General features: G+C 33.8%; 1 protein-coding gene across 1 annotated transcript; it reads left to right on the top strand.

Annotated features, from left to right (window-relative positions):
* Positions 1-3,035: 3,035 nt before the first annotated feature.
* LOC144420900 (uncharacterized) lies at positions 3,036-10,629 on the top strand. Its single transcript, XM_078110736.1, has 14 exons — positions 3,036-3,137; positions 3,405-3,564; positions 4,264-4,362; positions 4,534-4,652; positions 4,954-5,109; positions 5,559-5,840; positions 6,157-6,259; positions 7,312-7,432; positions 7,542-7,721; positions 8,010-8,217; positions 8,558-8,660; positions 8,972-9,103; positions 9,498-9,653; positions 9,973-10,629. Exons 1-14 carry the CDS (start codon positions 3,080-3,082, stop codon positions 10,064-10,066), a joined length of 1,971 nt encoding a protein of 656 aa, XP_077966862.1. The 5' UTR covers positions 3,036-3,079; the 3' UTR covers positions 10,067-10,629.
* The last annotated feature ends 9,143 nt before the right edge of the window (positions 10,630-19,772 follow it).

The following is a 19,772-nucleotide window of genomic DNA, read 5'->3' on the forward strand; positions in this document are numbered from 1 at the left end:
TGCGTTAGGATTTAATTTCATTTTGAATGTGCAACTCTACAATATATACCATTGTCGAATATTGTGTGCAATAGAGAGTCACCTCACGAATAGGATTCAAATTTTCGAAATTATAAACAAACCATGTATGTTGAACATGTCCACGAGTAACTATTTGCATGCTTCAGGCATATAAACGTGTTTAATCTTTAATTTCTTTTATTAATGCACGCACATAGGAAATAACAGGTGTAGAGGTAGGTAGGTGTTCATTCGTCAGCTGAAAAATAGTTTGCACGAAACTTGAATTATGTAGCTACAATGCATTCTGGAGGATAAACGGTTAGAGACAAGTTTGCGTGACCGGTTTGTGTCAATCAAATAATGTCTCTTGCGTAAGCACTGTAATGTGGAAGAATCCATACATCTTTCTCGATAAACAACCATCATCTTTCATTTCTCAGCACAACGTAGTGACATAACAAATAACATTTCAAATATCGAAAACATACTGTAACTAATTGTAATTGTGTGACTGCCGTCGCTAGGTGCATGTAAAGACCCTCATGCAGAGATAGCTGCAACGATGATTAAGATTGTCAAGTAAACATTAGTAAATGCAGAATCATATACATACAACAATTTAGTAGACTATTGATCCCCAAATGTATTACAAATATTTCATTAATATATATATAGGGTTACCATATTTTTGTGACTCCAAATCGGGACGCCTCGAAAGACAACGACCCCTTGGCTGTGATTTTATAACTTCACATTTTCCGATTTTATTACATAGGCCTACATTCCTATATTTAAAGCTGTCTCGGCTCTCTTTATTGACCATATTGTTATTAAAATTTCATGCGCATATTCTGTCAAAATATCGGGTTCGGTTCGAAAAATAGGAAGGAATTGACGTTAACGATACCGGTACAAATAATTCGAATTTAGACTAATTAGTATTGGTTTTACATGCGATACGTCTGCCATCAATTGGATTTAGCGGGAAACGAACGCATTCACCTTCAGTAAGTAGGCTAGCGCTGCGCTACACAGAAACAACAGCAACGAGAACATGTTTGTTTATTATGCTGGAAAAGCGGAACTTTTGGCTGACTTATCGGGACGGCGGGACAAAACGCTGAAAAGCGGGACTGTCCCACCTAAAGCGGGACGTATGGTAAGCCTATATATATTTATGTGAATATTTTAAAAAAGGGATACACATACATATACGATGGGTGTACAATTAACAAGTCAATTCACGTGTCAGATGCAAAAAAAGTGGTGTAGAGTCTACACTGTAGACCACGGTTGTAGGGGTTCTTTGATGAGATATAATACCAATCAATCATTATACATCATTTTAAGGTCTATTTTTATCTATGATATGAGAGCGAATTTATGGATTTTGCAACACCTATGGGCTATAACATACGAAGGAGGATAGAGGATTTGCTACAATAACATAGTTATAAATGGAATAGAGAGAAATGAGATAATCGCATAGCTTATGTAATTAGAAATTTTCAAGCTTAAATAATAAAACCTGATGCTCTAGCAGCCTTTTAAAATTTTGGTGGGTATATTCTCTCATCCTAATGAGGTACGTACATATAGCCAGGAATGTTTATGATCTATGGAAGTGAAAATTATTTGACAATATTCCTAAGAATAGTCTAAAAAGATTTATTATAATGGGTAATATTTTCAGACGGTAGTTGGCATGTGGAGAATGATTGGTAATCTTTTTTGATATTAGTTAAATAAATGCCCAATAAACTCCCAAGTACATTCAATATTACCCCAAATTTCTTCAAATTTATCAAAGTAATACAACTTTTATTACCACAATTATCGAAGTCCTAATTAAATATCTGTAAGTTTTATCTGATCTGTGTGTGTGTGTGTGGTATGGTAATATATGGCGAGAAATATTGTTGCCCTTTTAAATTGAGTTTTATACAATTTACGTTTCTTTTTAATGGAAACGCAAATCCCTTCAGACTCAATGGTTTCTTTGATGTTTGAGTATCAATAGTTGTTCGAATAATTTCTATTTTTATATCCTGATGCTGGCCCCCGTAAAATTTGGAGCAGAAATATTGCAGAACGGTGGGTAAGGAACACTGATGTCACTCATTAATTTGAGCTAATTTAAGCTTGGTGATGGACTAATGATGTTATATATAGTTATCTGAATCGTAATCACTGAAATTACACGTCCTAAAGTTTTACCTATTTTTGCCCATGTCAAGATATTTACCGCAACATTCAAGGATTCTGCATTAGTTTCTATATTACGTTTATTTTTTTATTTTAAATTTTGCATTCAAAAGTTGCTATAGTCTTTCCACAAGATCAATAATTAAGTGATGAATTATCATATGAAATCTAAATTACCACAATAATATTAGTCTGTAACGGTAATTTGCTTTTAACTATACTTGTGAGACCGCAGCTTGGTTAGTAAATATAAAGGAAAATAACACAATTATTTGGTTCCCAATATATGTAATTCTACAAATTTATTTTATTACGGATTAAAAATAAACATCGTTAGGCTTTGAACAATCTTTCTTATTCAAACAAAAATATGATGAGTTAACGCCAGTCAGCGTATTGAAGCATGATCATTTCAAAATAAAGCTCCGCAATTTGGTCATACTAATTTGTCTTATCAATCAGACTGTTGTTGATTATTCATATTTGTTACTAGACCCAATTATGGTTGGTTAAAGTCGGGTATTCGTGAATAAAACTCGTTGAAACGCTGGCATAAGATTTTTGATATCTAACGCATTGCTTATCATTGAAGTAACTCTACGTAGTCTGATGAAATATTGTGTATACATAGCCAGAAATCTACCAATGTCGTCAAATCCGTTGCGTGGGGTGTGATACATATACATACAATGCGGGATGTTTCGAGTTGAGTATGATTAGTAGTGGCATCATATAAGTATACTCTAGTTGAACTATAAGAATTCTGATTTAAGGTTCTGTTATAAATAGCAATAAATATTGATTTCTTTTTGAATTACGTATGACAGCTTGGTCGTATTGTATTTTATAATGGCAATTTGACGCAACTAAGATGCTTGGGCGCAATTGCTGGTTTGTTTTGTCAACATTTCTTGCAATATCAAATGCAGGTATGAACAATTTTCATTTTTATTTGTTTTTGTACTGTTAAAAATAATATCTAACAAGTTGTATGCATTATGCTATACCGCATTTTGCTGATTTTCTGGTATTCGTAGTTTCGCTTTCGGTTGCATAGCATATAATGCAATTTTGGTAAAGTATGCATTTTCGATATTATTGAAATCCCAGGCGTCTAATGTTATTTTTTATTGTGCACAAAAACTTATAATCTGCGCAATCAACAAATAATATTTGGATTATTATTTATTTTCCAGGACTTTGGAGGACAGTGGACAGGCCCTTTTACAAACTCACCTTTTATACAACTGCCTATACCTGGTCAGAAGCCAAATCTTTTTGTGCGACTATAGGATCAAGTCTTGTTCAACTCGATGTTAGCTCTATACAAAATGACGTACTTACCACAGTCAGAAAGTAATGATTTATTTAACATATACTCTCACAGTCAATACGAAAATATAGGGTTACTGACTCCATAAGCTTTATCAAAGTTTAACAGAATTCGTCTATTGGTATTTGTATATTTGTATTTTTTTTATTGTACTGAAAAAATAAATACTCATATTGTGTCTATTGAAATAAATACGTAAAATTATTAATGCCTTGCTGGTAATCTGTAACTAATTCGGGGAATGTAATGAATAATGTGTAATTAGTTGATTTGGAAGCGCAACAACCTCTCAAATAAAGCTAAGTTTTCTATCATACACTCACTAAAATATGTTTGCATATATTGTCAACAATAAAAATATATTAATTTAATGATCTATACGTTATATATATTTGATTTTTGTTCGTAACAAATGTTTCAGCTGTAGTCGGTGTAAAAATATCAATGATTATTCAAATATATTTTTTATTCTGATATGTGATCGATTGCTTACACAAAGTAATTCGGCAGCAAAAACAGAAAAAACTATAAACTAGAAGCAATTCAGCCTGGGAGAAACTGCTTCAATTTAGGGCAAGTACAAAAAGCAAGTTTGTAACACATATCATGTTAACAACTTCCTTTCTCAAAATGACTGTCTTTCATTTATTGGAATAATTTAAATTCATCAAAATACAGCTAATCACTTCTGCATAACTAATAACGAAACACATATGTTGTAGTTCTGGTTCCACGAATTTATATTGGATTGGAGCCACAGACGAAGTCTCAGAAGGACATTGGAAATGGGTGGATGGATCTTCAGCGTCGATTACTTCTTGGTAAACAGTTTTCCCATACACATGAGGCGACTCATTTTACACCATACATTTTCAATGTTTTGTTTATGTTGTTGCATTCAAGTCGTAAATACGGATAAGACAATGTATACTGACTATTACTCTAAAAATACATTTTCATAGAAATCTTTCGATTATTAAATTTATTCACAGGAACTTGGATTCAAAAGAACCGAATGGGGGAAATAGAGAAAATTATCTCGCAATTGACAAAAACGGAAAATTGTATGATTATGGTTCAGAAGGCCCAAACCGAATTATATGCATGAAAGGTCAGCAAATCTATCAAGTCAAATTATTAAGTTCAAGGTGGTATACATTTAGGCTTTGAATGTTCTTCAAATGTTTGAAGTGCTCTAATTGATTTTTTAAGTTCTCCTTCGAGAGAAAGAAGTTTGGTGAACACCGGCTTAGAGTTTAATGCGGTAGACTCACCTGTGTTGACATGGCAGATTACACATCTTGGGTTCAAATGTCATGTCTCGTACTATTATATATATATATGTTGTTTTGAGAGCCAAAACAGCCACCAACATTTATTCTTGCTCACATTTTTATCCTATTTTGTTTTAGTGTTTCCCAAAACAATTTCTCGGGATATATACAGATTGGAAGCAATTGGAAGACATCCCATTAAAGATACTTATGGAAAAGCCAGTACAGTTTGCGCGAATATTGGATCGCGAGTTTTGACATATTCATTGGCCACAAATGATATCATCAAGAACCGTCTAAATTCCGAGTAATTATCGAAAATAAAAATTGATTGGCTCGGGTAAAATTAAATATATTAATTTTCGAATACTCGAATGATATTTAAACATTTCAGCACTGATGACAAGCTCTGGTTAAATCAAAATTCCGGTTCTAGTTGCTATTCACTATCATTGAAAGATTACAAATCGCGAACCACACATTGTTTTGAGGAGCATTACTACCTCTGCGAACAAGGTATAATATGATGGAATTTAATCAAGTTATTGTTGCCAATAATTTACTTATTCTAGCAGTTTACTCTGCCATGCCCTGTCTCCTGAAGCTCATTAAAATACGATTTAGTTTCAAAATACATCAAATATATTTGGTTAGGCCACTAAAATTTCTTTGAAAAGTGCTTTATTAAAAATAAAATCTTAGCTCATCCTTATATGTATTGGTATTTATTGAAAAATTTCCAGCTGGACCGCATGATATGCAGTTATCTTTAACTAACTTCATTGTGGATTCTTATTTTGGCACAAAAGAAATATCGTGCACGGTATCTGGGTTTCCATCACCGACTGTTAAATGGATGAAAGGAAAAACTGCACTTAATTCAACATCATACAATAACCAAGCTGAAGTTATACAAAAATTAGTTTTAAATCTAAAACAATTGACAATTGAAGACGAAGGACAATACAAATGTTTTGCATCAAATATAGTTGGACAAAAATTTTCACGAATTCTTAATGTAAAAGGTGAGTGGCTGTAAACAGTTGCTTTTATGGAGTAGGCTGGACAAGTTCATTTGGTATTACTTAACTATTCGACTAAAATAAAATATCAAAGGTGAGAATAGGAAAGATGTTGTTCATGAATGAATGAATATAAAAATAAAATTTTATATCAAGCAATTAGATTTGCTCTATTGAGAAATATATATTTGGGAACCATTTATTTGTTCGTTGTTGCTCTACTACTCTTTATAATGAAATCTGTAATGCTACTATGTGTTTTAAGATATACAAACTTGTAACAATTCTGGTGAATACAGGTTTAATAACATATTTTCAGTTCCAAGTCAACCGTCAATTACAAACATTACATCGTCACCTTGCAATTCCAATTTATTGGTCACTTGGAAGTCACATGTTCGTGGAGTTGGAATTGCACACAGGTATCTAGCTATACACATGACTGAGTCTGAGTATTTTTACCAAGTTGTTAAATTGCGGTTCAAAATACGACCGGATGTTCGCATCTAGAAATAAACACATCCCACGTAAACTCACGACTCAAAACGGAAGAAACTGAAGCTGAATAAAGTTTTAAATGGGCTGACATGTTAAATGCAAAATTTTCGGTATATTTTATGAAAAATGTATTTTTGAATCATTACTATTCATAAAATATCATAAGAGCAAAAACAAAACATTCAACACTAAATATCTTCTAGAATCTAGAACTGCACTGCATTTTATTACGCGAACGTATGTTATTATTTTATGTTCCACCCATTTCAATTTTTTGCCGGCACATCATTTGATAGTTTTTCCGTATTTGAAATGTTTTCAAGTGTGCCTTTTTGTCTAAAATCATAGTGATTGGCCGACTTTACGCAGATATATGGTATTATTTTCCCACTCATTTCAATATTTAACGGTCCGCGAACACATTTTATTTAATTTTCCCGGTCCGCCAGGGTAGAAAGGTTGGGAACCACTGTTCGAGAAACTAATACAGTATTTAAAATTCATGATTCGGGGCAGTACACCGCTCACCCAAGAATATCGGGGATACGCGCAGAACTCAAAATGAATTGGCATTTTTGTATCCCGTTCACTGTCGTTACGAATGACGCTGTCGTTATGGGTGCGATATTGCGTGGATGGTAGCAGTTTGCCGATAAGAGGCCGCTTCACGTATCAGCGAAGATCCCGTGCGTCTACCGGATTGTTGGACACGTTTAGTGGACATAACGATTGTTCCAAAATTTTGTTGGTATTGTTATTTTTCTCCATCATTTTTAAAAAATCGCTTTTATCTTCGATTACTGGACCAATTGCTTTGAAATTTTCAGTGGTTAAAGATAAATTTTTTTTCCAGAAAGCTATTACCTTTTTTTGCTTTGACGTCAACAAAATTATTGCCATTGGGTGGCGCTACGTGTCCATATATTTGAGCATAGCTCTCTTGTTTTATAAGCAAATGAATACCGTTATATCATAGTTTTCAGCTTATGGATCCTATCAACAGCAAAAATTATAAAGTTTTTTTAACGACGCCGAATAATGTCTCCATGACGTCTATCGTGACAGGTCTGCAACCGTCAACATCTTATGTTATTAAGGTAATTCTTTGGTATATTGGATTTATAAATTTTAAATGGACTAAAATATCTCTGTTGCAAACGCCTAGGGCCGTATGAAAAATTAAAAAAACCTGACCCCAAATTTTAGATTGAGCCATGCTTAACAAATCCATCAACTTGCCGCAGAGATTACGCAATAACCACAAATGCAACCACTGGAGGTCTACCCGGTCCTGTTACAAATCCAACTTTGGAGATGACTTATGGCGGTTCTTGCAATGTTTCGTGGTCGGCAGTAAAGAGCCCTGATTATATATCCGGCTTCAAGGTTTGTATACTGTCTACTGACGGTGTGAACGATATAACGTATTTGACAAGACGATTTTTTATCACTTTGTGTTTAAACGTAGAGACCATCATGTGAATGGAGAACGTCATATTTTTTAGAATTTCAAGTTTAGAAATTCAAAGTTTAATTTCAGTTTAATTGTTTTGACATATACAACTCTTTAAAATCTACTCTATCTTTAGGACTATGTTTGATGCCGAAAAATAGAGAATAATGTTACGTGAATTGTCAAAACAATTTGCCTAAAAACTATTCATATTATTTTAGCTCGTTATCAACTCAACAAAAGCCATAGTGTCGTCATACTATGAAGATGATTTTAAAACAAATAAAATATTTCTACTACCTGAAAAAACCTCATATGTTCTTCCGAAGATTTTTAATAGAAAATACATTGTCTCTATTCAAGCAAAAACTTGTGCAGGGTTTGGACCAGAGTCAGAGGCGGTGGTGGAATGTGTCACCGACACTAATGGTAATTCAGATCTTTCCCTAGTTACTCTACGAATTCGTTTCAGGCTTTTGTAATTTGATATCACAATGAAACATAATTATTACCAAATACCACTCTTGTTCTCAGACTATTATGTCATTGGCATATGTTTTTGAGCTATTTGACGGACCGTTTAACGCTTTTGATCTATTGTTACAATTGCGAAATAGGTCCCATTCCATAAAATTTCATAGTACAGTTTAAAAATAATGCACTCAAGTAGCGCAGAATAATACTTTATCCAATCGCATAATGCATTTGCGTAAAAATAAATAGGAATAGAAATAGAAATGAAATTTTTACTGTTGTTTGTAATTTACAGCACCATTCAACATTCAGGCACCAACAACCAGGGGTGAAATTACTAATTCTGGAATATTTGGGTTTTTAATCAACATTCCAGATGAAACAAATGGTCCTATAAGGTGATTTAGTTATATACTTGAAGTCTCTCGCCAAATCAAAAGTTGTTTTAGTGGCCCGAATAGAGATGCAAATTGACAATAAGTCAAATGTCTGGCGATGCCTTCTACGTTTTCCTTTGGGCGAATTATGATGCTATATGGTATTTGAAATATCAGTTACGGGTTGTCCTCAATCAATCATCAAACAAATACTACTTGGCAGGAAAATAAGCAAAAAATTGTACGTCTCCGTTGTAATACCGTGCAAAGATAGTAATATCTATCCATAAATTGTACTAATTGTTGATCACCATGTTATTATACACTATTAGCTGTTACTTTATCATCGTACAAGTCAACGAAAGAAGCAACACTAGGCCTGATCTCAACAATGCACGTATGGATAAACTGAATAATTTAGAAATCGAAGATGAATATATTGCAATAGCTTTGAACAGAACCAGGTAAGATTCATGCATGAACGTTTTCAACAGTATAGCACATTATGTTAAGATTATGGAAACTTATTTTGTGGAATATGTCCTCTATTGCCAAAACATATTATCTTCCTTATTTTCAGTTTCGAATTTGTGTAAATTAGGCAAATGTAGGCGTATCATAACAATTACACATAATGACAGTTTGATATTATATCCTGCAACACTCCGAACACAAACTTTCTGATGGGTTTGTTTCGTATACGATTTAATCAAATATAGTTGCCTAAATAAATTCGTTAATAGTTACATTCATTAAAATCCCGACTATCAAAAAATATTTTTAGTAAACAGAATCGAGCATATATATACAACCAACTACGTCCGTGCCAAACTGTAATTAATATTCTCCATTTTAAAGCGTCGGGCGAAATCATTCGAAAATAAGTCTGATTCTTGGAGATCAATTAAAAACAAGGTGTGACATTAGCGGTAAAAACAACAGTGGTAATTGGAATAATTCAAAACATACGTATACTGCATATAACAAGAGATTGTCACTCTCTGAAAGTTACAGGTACGAGAATAAAGTTTTCGTTTCTCGAATAGTACACGTCATCGCTTCTGTATGGATATTCAAAAATGCCGAGTCCCACCTGCCCTACTTTTTCCACGTTCTTTTAAATTTATTATAAATAAAGGATTTAATAAGTTGGACGCACCATTTTTTAAATACCGCAAATGTATTGCAAGATTTTAGTGCTATTTAATTATGAAATAATATATAGATACATATATATGCATATCAGCTGCATATAAAAAAATCTTTAAAACCATATTCAATAATATATTTTGTAATACTTGAACTAACTAGATGCCACTGTTGTATGTTGCAGAATATTTCTTGTGACTTCTACACCTACGAAAGAAAGTGTTTCATTCGGTGCTAGTGAAGGACTCCAGATCGGGAAACCTTTTGCAGGCGATTAAACAAATTTAACTTTTGGTTTGTTTGTCAAAAGTGGAAGATTTTTGCAGAAATTAAAAATTCACATTGAAATATCTTGCAAACACCACAAAATTATTTTCTGCTGGCGAGCCATGTGAATAATCTCAGACATCTAGACACACCAACCTTTGAAGCACACAAAAAAAAAACTTTTCAATGTACACAACGAATCAAATAATTCTCACAATGCAAAATTTTATTTATTCAGCGGTTGGGTGGGCTGAGCGTTTTTAAATGAGCTTTGAATCGCAAGGATTGTCCAAGATAACAATCAAATTAAATTTGCGATCTCAATGTTTTATACATTCCATATTAACATATTCAGCTTAATTAGATATCAACACAAATGGTGACGCAATAGATTGATCATGAAAACTATTTCTTTGTATGCATGAGCGTAAAGGTATGGTTTGACGACTTGACGTATCGATATTATTGTTAAAGTTTGTTTAAATATATAATAGGTGGTATTGTAATATATAAAATACATAGAAGTTTGTTACAGATCGAGGATTTATTTTAAAAGCTTTGAAAATTTCTTTCAATTGTTTAAATTTCATATTACTATACTTAACGGCTATGTTTTACTTTTCATACAGATATCATCTTAGCAGTGGTAGCTGGAGGAATACTTGCTATTCTGTCTGCGTTTGGGTGTCTATGTTATGTGAGACATCGAAATAATAGAAGGAAAGACAAAGTTCATGGGACTATTCCAAGCATTTCATTGAACGTTTCGAAACAAGAAAAGATAGAACATGTATCAGCAGGTAAATATGCCAACTTTACTTTTGGTGGAATCGATTTGGAGTATATAGATCATGTATTACAAAATTCTAATGAATAAAATAAAACATGGCTAATTAAATTGAAAAGACATCGCATTGTATCAAATCAAAACTTTCAAGTTCTTTCATATATGTACGACAAGACTTTTGATGGCAATATGTACTCATAAATTAGAAAGATCGGTCTATTGTAAAACTAATTTCTCAACACCTTACTTCGATAAATTTAATTATATTATTATGTAGAAACCCGCAATAAATGATAATTTTTAAATAGAAAAAACGGAATTGCTTTGAAATACTTTTGAAATTTTCAATGGTTGATGATTGTCGAGAGGAGGTTACTATTTTAATTATATATAAACTCTTTTATTGGAAACTATTTCAAAACTCCAAACTATTCCAGTGGACTCTTGTTCATAGATAAAACAATAAAATTAAAGATATTAAATAGATATAACATATATATTTGAATATCCAATTCCTTGATTCAAATTCATAATAAAACAGGTACTACAGATACACAACAACATCTGAATACCTCAATCAACACTTATGAAACGATTGCTGAAGCATCAAATAGTTACGAAGACATCACCGATCCTCCAGAATGGAATCCATACGAGATAGCAGTTAGCCAATATGAGACAGTTTTATGAGAGTTAATGTAATGAAATGTATCAAAAGCGAACACAAAAGCGAAATGTGGAAATATCAAATATTCTGAACAGCAAATATTTCGTTAAAATAGTTTTGTGATAAATTCTGCATAAAATGAGTGAGTTCATGTTCTGTTAATCGACATGAACGAGAAAATCTAATTTATATGTCAATTTTTATTATAGCCATTTGAGGTGTGTAACAGTCGTATTCTTACCATTTCAAATGATGAAAGGTAGAGCATTGCTAAGATCATGTGAAAATTTACAAAGTGGAAATATCATGTAGCAAGAACAAATTTATTTTCCATGTAATTTAAATAAACAACCTTTTAATATTGGCGTTCCATGCATGTTAGTATTGAAGGAGAGTTCTCTCTTTTGTTACATCAGTTTTAAATTGATAGTGATTTAATTTTCACTTTTTGTATACTTGCATTAGGATTTAATTTCATTTTGATTGTACAACTCTACAATATACACCATTGTCAAATATTGTGTGTTTATTCAGTTGTAAAAAATTTAACAAGCTATTCACTCTCCTGAATATGTACGGTATGGCATTAGAATCTCTATAATCGTAATTATAATGAGTTTATGCCAAATCTAGGAATTGGATATATTTTCTGAAATGTTAAAAGCAATGATTTGCCGAAATATAAGACGATTCTAAGCGACATTGTCAAAATTTACTACTTGATGCCAAATGAACTTGACCACTCAAATACTTTCGAAAAGCATGTTGTGAGACTTGGTGTAATCGTTCCTCATCTTTTTATCTATTAGAAATATTTTCCCACAAGTGCAATAGAGAATCACCTCACGAACAAGATTCAAATTTTCGAAATTATAAACAAACCATGTATGTTGAACATGGCCACGAATAACTATTTGCATGCTTCAGGCATATAAACGTGTTTATTCTTTAATTTCTTTTATTAATGCACGCACATAGGAAATAACAGGTCTAGAGGTAGGTAGGTGTTCATTCGTCAGCTGAAAAATAGTTTGCACAAAACTTGAATTATGTAGCTACGATGCACTCTGGAGGATAACCGGTTAGAGACAAGTTTGCGTGACCGCTTTGTGCCAATCAAATAATGTCTCTTGCGTAAGCACTGTAATGTGGAAGAATCCATACATCTTTCTCGATAAACATCAATCACCTTTCCTTTCCCAGCACAACGTAGTGTCATAAAAAATAACATTTCAAATATCGAAAACATACTGTAACTAATTGTAATTGTGTGACTGCCGTCGCTAGGTACATGGAAAGTCCTTTATGCAGAAATAGCTGCAACGATGATTGAGATTGTCAAGTAATAATTAGTAAATGCAGAATCATATACATACAACAGTTTAGTAGACTATTGATCCCCAAATGTATTACAAAAATTTCATGAAAACATATATATATGTAAATATTTTAAAAAGGGGATTCACATACATATACGTACAATTAACAAGTCAATTCACGTGTCAGATGCAAAGAAAGTGTTGTAGACCACGGTTGTAGAGGTTCCTTGATGAGAGATAATACCAATCACTCAATATACATCATTTTGAGGTCTCTTTTTATCTATGATATAAAAACGAACTTATGGATTTTGCAACACCTATGGGCTATAACATACGAAGGAGGATAGAGGATTTGCTACTTCATGCTACAAAATCATAGTTTGTATATAACTGGGAGGGAAAAAAATGAGATAATCGCACAGCTTATGCGATTAAAAATTTTCAAGCTTAAATAATGAAACCTGCTGTTCCAGCTACCTTACCGACTATGTAGTTATTATGGGATGGTCATTTTAGCTGAATGTCAATGTGTATATCTAATTATTGGACACGTTTAGTGGACATAACGTTAGTTTTGTTATTATGTTGTTCTTCTTGTTCGTTGACACTTTTACTTGGAAATTTTTAGTGGTTAGAGATGAAATTCTTCTTCAGAAGGCTATTACTTCTATTTATTTCAAATATTTCTGTTAGCTCGGTGAGATTTGTTTTTGTTTGCTATGACGTCACTGAAAGTTCTGCGGAAATCGACGCCATTTTGTGTCCGACTGTACTGCTTCGCTTGGTGTGAATATATTTGTAGACTGTGAGCTGACGGTACGGTAAACCGTACTGTACTGCGAACAGACGTGTCCATATATTTGGGCGTAGCTCTCTTGTTTGTAAAAGGCTGACGTTATCAATAGGAATGTCAATAATTGTAATTTGTATTGGATGCATTAATTCATTAATATTTTGATATGGCCATTTTAATACGTTTTGGATTTTTCAAAAGTTACAGTAAGTTTATTACTTGTCACCTAAGCTGCAATGTGTTGCATTTCGAAGTTTATGTCCAATTACAAATCATTTGGCAAAGCTTATCTTTCAGACTGAGAGGTTGTTATGAAATAAACAGAATATCGATTTTAGACTTTATCAAAAATGGTGAGAACACCACTACCACAACTTTACACTTTAAACAATACAATAACGCATAAACAGTGAAGTATGCAGTACGACAGAACTAGGGTGATCAAGAATACCCTGCGTATCTGGATATTAATTACTCTGTAATGAAACACTAACGCCACACCGATATCATCAGCAAAGAAGGTTTTGACGAATAATTTAGTGTCACGCGGAAATTCGTTGACAAATTAATATGAATATAATTGGCCCAAGTATTGAATCTTGCGGGATGCCGAGAATGATTTAATTAAGTAACTTATAACGTACAGAGGAAACTATATCGGGAACTTTTTAAAATTTTGGTGGGTATATTCTCTCATCCTAATGAGGTACCTACAGATAGCAAGGAATGTTTATGATCTATGGAATGGAAAATTATTTCACAATTTTCCTAAGAATAGTCTAAAAAGATTTATTATAATGGGAAATATTTTCAGACGGTAGTTGGCATGTGAAGATAAAATGATTGGTAATATTTTTTGATATTAGCTGAGTAAATGCCCAAGAAACTCCCAAGTACATTCAATATCACCCCAAATTTCTTCAAATTTATCAACGTAATGCAATTTACATTACCTTAATTATTAGAGTCTTAATTAAATATTTGTTGTAAGTTTTATGTGATCTATGAGAAATTACGTTTCATTTTATTGAAAACGCAGATCCCTTCGGATTTGGGGCGACTTAATGATTTCTTTGGTGTCTGAGTATCAATAGTTGTTCAATTTATTGCAATTTCTATATCCGGATGTTGGCCCGCGTAAAATTTGGTGCATAAATTTCGCAGAACGGTGGGTAAGGATCACTGATGTCACTTAGAATAATGAAACGGGACAATTCATGATTTTTGTCATTTGTGAAGATATTACCGAATTAGAAGAATGAGGTAATATTGTTGGTGATGTAATCAAGAGCGGTGACAGATTATCAGTATAATTATGTGGTCAAAGAACAAATCTTTTTTTAACGCAGTTATATTTTATATTAATTTGAGCTAATGTAGGCTTGGTGATGGACTCATGATTTTACATATGGATATCTGTAATTAGGCTTCCCGCTGCTTGTCAGCAGGGAACCTATTGTATTCCTGTGTTTTATTATTATTATTTATTTATTATTATTCATTATATTATTAGGCTTCCCGCTGCTTGTCAGCAGGGAACCTATTGTTTTATTATTATTATTATTTATTTATTATTATTTATTTTTATTATTTTTTTTTTTCAAATTGGTCCTACAAACTTGAAATTCACCTCAAATGTGCAGAAGTTCTCAGCTAGCAATAAAATGCAAATTTTATGCATGACTGACCACGCTTTCACGCTCCAGTGAGCAAAACGCGTCTTCAGTTTTTTTGCGATTTCTCAAAATTGATACATGCTATTGGGTTGAAATTCATAACAATGATTAATGGACATGTTCCGGATACGATATGTCAAGGGTACGCATGAGTGACCTCGGCGATACGCTCCAGTGAGCAATATAGGATTTTACATTTTCATCTTCTTCTCGAGAACGCAGCTAGCAATAAAATGCAAATTTTATGCATGACTGGCCACGCTTTCACGCTCCAGTGAGCAAAACGCGTCTTCAGTTTTTTTGCGATTTTTCAAAAGTGATACATGCTATTGGGTTGAAATTTATAACATTGATTAATGAACATGTTCCGGATACGATATGTCAAGGATACGCATAAGTGACCTCGGCGATACGCTCCAGTGAGCAATATAGGATTTTACATTTTCATCTTCTTCTCGAGAACGACACTACTTAGAGACTTGAAATTTACATCACATGCAGATAATAAGTCCCCCATCATAAATTGCAAATTTTATGCATGACTGACCACGCTTTCACGCTCCAGTGAGCAAAACGCGTCTTCAGTTTTTTTGCGATTACTCAAAATTGATACATGGTATTGGGTTGAAATTCATAACAATGATTAATGGACATGTTCCGGATACAATATGTCAAGGATACGCAAGAGTGAGCTCGGCGATACGCTCCAGTGAGCAATATAGGATTTTACATTTTCATCTTCTTCTCGAGAACGACACTACTTAGAGACTTGAAATTTAAATCACATGCAGATAATAAGTCGCCCATCATAAATTGCAGACCTAATGCATAACTGATCACGGCTTCACGCTCCAGTGCACATAGCATAATTTTCAGTTTTTTTCGCATTTCTCAATTACTATTGAATATTAAGAACTCAAACTTGGTATTTGAGGTCGGTTGATCCACCACAACTTATGTTATTCTTTTGGGGTAGCACTCCCGGTCACGTGACTAAGTCATGCATGAGTGATTTTTTCATATTTCACGTTATTTATTAATATTTAATATTAGGAACTCAAACTTGGTATTTGAGGTCGGTTGATCCACCACAACTTATGTTAGCCTTTTGGGGTAGCACTCCCGGTCACGTGACTAAGTCATGCATGAGTGATTTTTTTCATATTTCACCTTATTTATTAATATTTTTATTTATTTATTTTTTTCAAATTGGTCCTACAAACTTGAAATTCACCTCAAATGTGTAGAGGTACTCAACTAACAACAAAATGCAAATTTTATGCATGAGACCACGATTTCACGCTCCAGTGAGAGTGTTTTTTTTTGTGGTTTCACAAAATTCTGCGCTTCCGGTCACGTGACTAAATCGTGCACATTACGCGGGAAGCCTGTTAAAGCTGCGAGCAGCTCTAGTTATTCACTGAAATTACACGTCCTTAAGTTTTTGCCCATGTCAAGATATTTACCGCAACATTCGAAAATTCTGCATTAGTTTCAATAATACGTTTATTTTTTTTTCATTTCAAATATTAGATTCAAAAGTTGCTATATTCTTTCCACAAGATCAATAATTAAATGATGAATTATCATATGAAATCTAAATTACCACAATAATATGAGGCTGTAACAGTAAATCTGCTATAATTCTTTACATTTGCTTTATGCTCGTTTACGGGAGACCGCAGCTTCGTTAGTAATATAAATAACGATAACACAATTATTTGGTTCCCAATAAATGTAATTATACAAATTTTCTTTTATTCATTTTATAACGGATAAAAAATATACATCGTTAGGCATTGATAAATCTTTCTTATTGAAACAAAAATATCGTAATTTAACGCCAGTCAACGTATTGAAGCATAAATGTTTCAAAATAAAGCTCCGCAATTTGGTCATACTGATTTGTCCTATATCAATCATATTATTGTTGATAACTCATATTTGTTACTAGACCCAATTATGGTTGGTTAAAGTCGGTTATTCGTGCATAAAATGCGTTGAAACGCTGGCATAAGATTTTTAATACCTAACACATTGCTTATTATTGAAGTAACTCTACGTAGTCTGATGAAATATTGTGTATACATAATCAAAAATGTCGTCAAATCCGTTGCGTGGGGTGTGATACATATATATACAATGTGGGATGTTTGGAGTTGAGTATGATTAGTAGTGGCATCATATAAGTATACTCTAGTTGGGCTATAAGAATTCTGATTTAAAGTTCTGTTATAAATAGCAATAAATATTGATTTCTTTTTGAATTACGTATGACAGTTTGGTCGTATTGTATTTTATAATGGCAATTTGACGCAACTAAGATGCTTGGGCGCGATTGCTGGTTTGTTCTGTCAACATTTCTTGCAATATCAAATGCAGGTAAGAACAATTTTCATTTGCATTTGTTTTTGTACGGTTAAAAATCATATCTAACAAGTTGTATGCATTATGCTATACCGCATTTTGCTGATTTTCTGGTATTCGTAGTTTCGTTTTCGGTTGCATAGCATATAATGCAATTTTGGTAAAGTATGCATTTTCGATATTATTGAAATCCAAGGCGTCTAATGTTATTTTTTATTGTGCACAAAAACTTATAATCTGCGCGATCAACAAAGAATATTTGGATTATTATTTTTTTTCCAGGACTTTGGAAGACAGTGGACAGGCCCTTCTACAAACTCACCTTCTATACAACTGCCTCTACCTGGTCAGAAGCAAAATCTTTTTGTGCGAATAGAGGATCAAGTCTTGTTCAACTCGATGTTAGCTTTATACAAAACGACGTACTTAACACAGTCAGAAGGTAATGATTTATTTAACATATACTCTCACAGTCAACACGAAAATATAGGGGACTGACTCCAAAAGCTTTATCAAAGTTTAACAAAGTTCGTCTATTGGTATTTGTATTTTTTATTAATTGTACTGAAAAAATAAATACTCATAATGTGTCTATTAATTAATGCCTTGCTGGTAATCTGTAACGAATATAGAGAATGTAATGAATAATGCGTAATTAGTTGATTTGGAAGCGCAACAGCCTCTCGAATAAAGCTAAGTTTTCTATCATACACTCATTAAAATAGGTTTGCATTTATTGTCAACAATAAAAAAAATATTAATGTAATAATACGTTATATATATTTGAATTTTGTTCGTAACAAATGTTTTAGCTGTAGACAGTGCTAAAATAGGATAGGATTTACATATTTATCCCGGGGGAGAGGAAAGCCGATAAGACGGCTTATTCATATGGCGAACCACGGCCTCTCGTCCGGTTACCATTCCAAGTCGGGAATGGGATTAGTTTTACTGTATTGTTTGTTTTCGGAAGCATGGACTTGGTGATGGAGGAAGCCGTAACCGACCAGCGGTCACGTGAACCACCCAACGACGGCGAGGAGTCCAGCAATCCTCTCGCACATAACCATCCCTGCATGAGATTAGAACCTGCGAACCCACGCAGAGTAATTAGAGGTGCGGTGGCGAGCGTATTCCTAACGCTTTCACATACCATGCGCCACGTTTTAAACATAATGTTTCAGATGCGCCGTAAATCTCTTGTATAAACATATATACACACGTACGTTACGCAATAAAGCTGTTTTTAACAACGAAGAGAAAAAGGTACGATTAAGGAGTATAGTTAGGCGTAATATTGTGACAACAGGCCTTTAGCGGTCTTACTACTTACTGAATACAGCGCGAAACACCGCAAAGAGCGCAAACAGCGCGAAACAGAGGGAAACAGCGCAAAACAGTGGGGAAACAGGGACCTCAAGAAAAATGTGCACCAAGATGGCGCACAACCTGAAAATAGTATGTGTGTGTGAGTGTGTGTAGCGGATTCAGGTTGTGCGACATATTGCTGCACATACTTCTGGAGCACCAAAAAGGTAGATAAAATTTCGCATGATGACCTATAATCCGGTACATAACCTTGTAAATATACCGGAAATAGCGCCATAAAACCATGGACAGAGGCGCCGTGGTTCTTTCGTGGCAAGAGGTGGTAATGACTGGGTCTCCTGTTTTGCGCTATTTCCCTCCTGTTTTGCGCTCTTGCGGTGTTTCGCGCTGTATTCAGTAAGTAGTAAGACCCGGCCTTTAGTATCGGTCTTACTACTTACTGAATACAGCGCAAAACACCGCAAAGAGCGCAAAACAGCGCGAAACAGCGCAAAACAGAGGAAAACAGTGTGAAGCAGAAAAAAAATTTGCAATGAGTTCAGGGCACCTTGTTTTGAGTTGGAGTACCACGGCAGCAAATTAAAAACACAAACCAACGTATGTAGCCAGTAATGCTGTAATGGCAGGTCTGCCCCTGCTGGTGACACATTCTGGGTACCATAATTTAGAACATTTTCCATATGGATATGGTTGGCTTTAGGGTTAGGGTTAGGTAAAAAGGGACCTCCAGAAGTATGTGCACCAAGATGGCGCACCGGAAATAGCGCCATAAAACC

This window comes from Styela clava, chromosome 3, assembly GCF_964204865.1.
Source record: "Styela clava chromosome 3, kaStyClav1.hap1.2, whole genome shotgun sequence".
Classification (NCBI taxonomy): Eukaryota; Metazoa; Chordata; class Ascidiacea; order Stolidobranchia; family Styelidae; genus Styela; species Styela clava.

Excerpts from the sequence above, each read along its gene's own strand:
- LOC144420900 (XM_078110736.1), top strand. The coding sequence starts at position 3,080 with ATGCTTGGGCGCAATTGCTGGTTTGTTTTGTCAACATTTCTTGCAATA. Across the intron at positions 3,138-3,404 it reads TCTTGCAATATCAAATGCAG|GACTTTGGAGGACAGTGGAC; the intron begins GTATGAACAATT and ends TTTATTTTCCAG. Across the intron at positions 4,653-4,953 it reads CCGAATTATATGCATGAAAG|TGTTTCCCAAAACAATTTCT; the intron begins GTCAGCAAATCT and ends ATTTTGTTTTAG.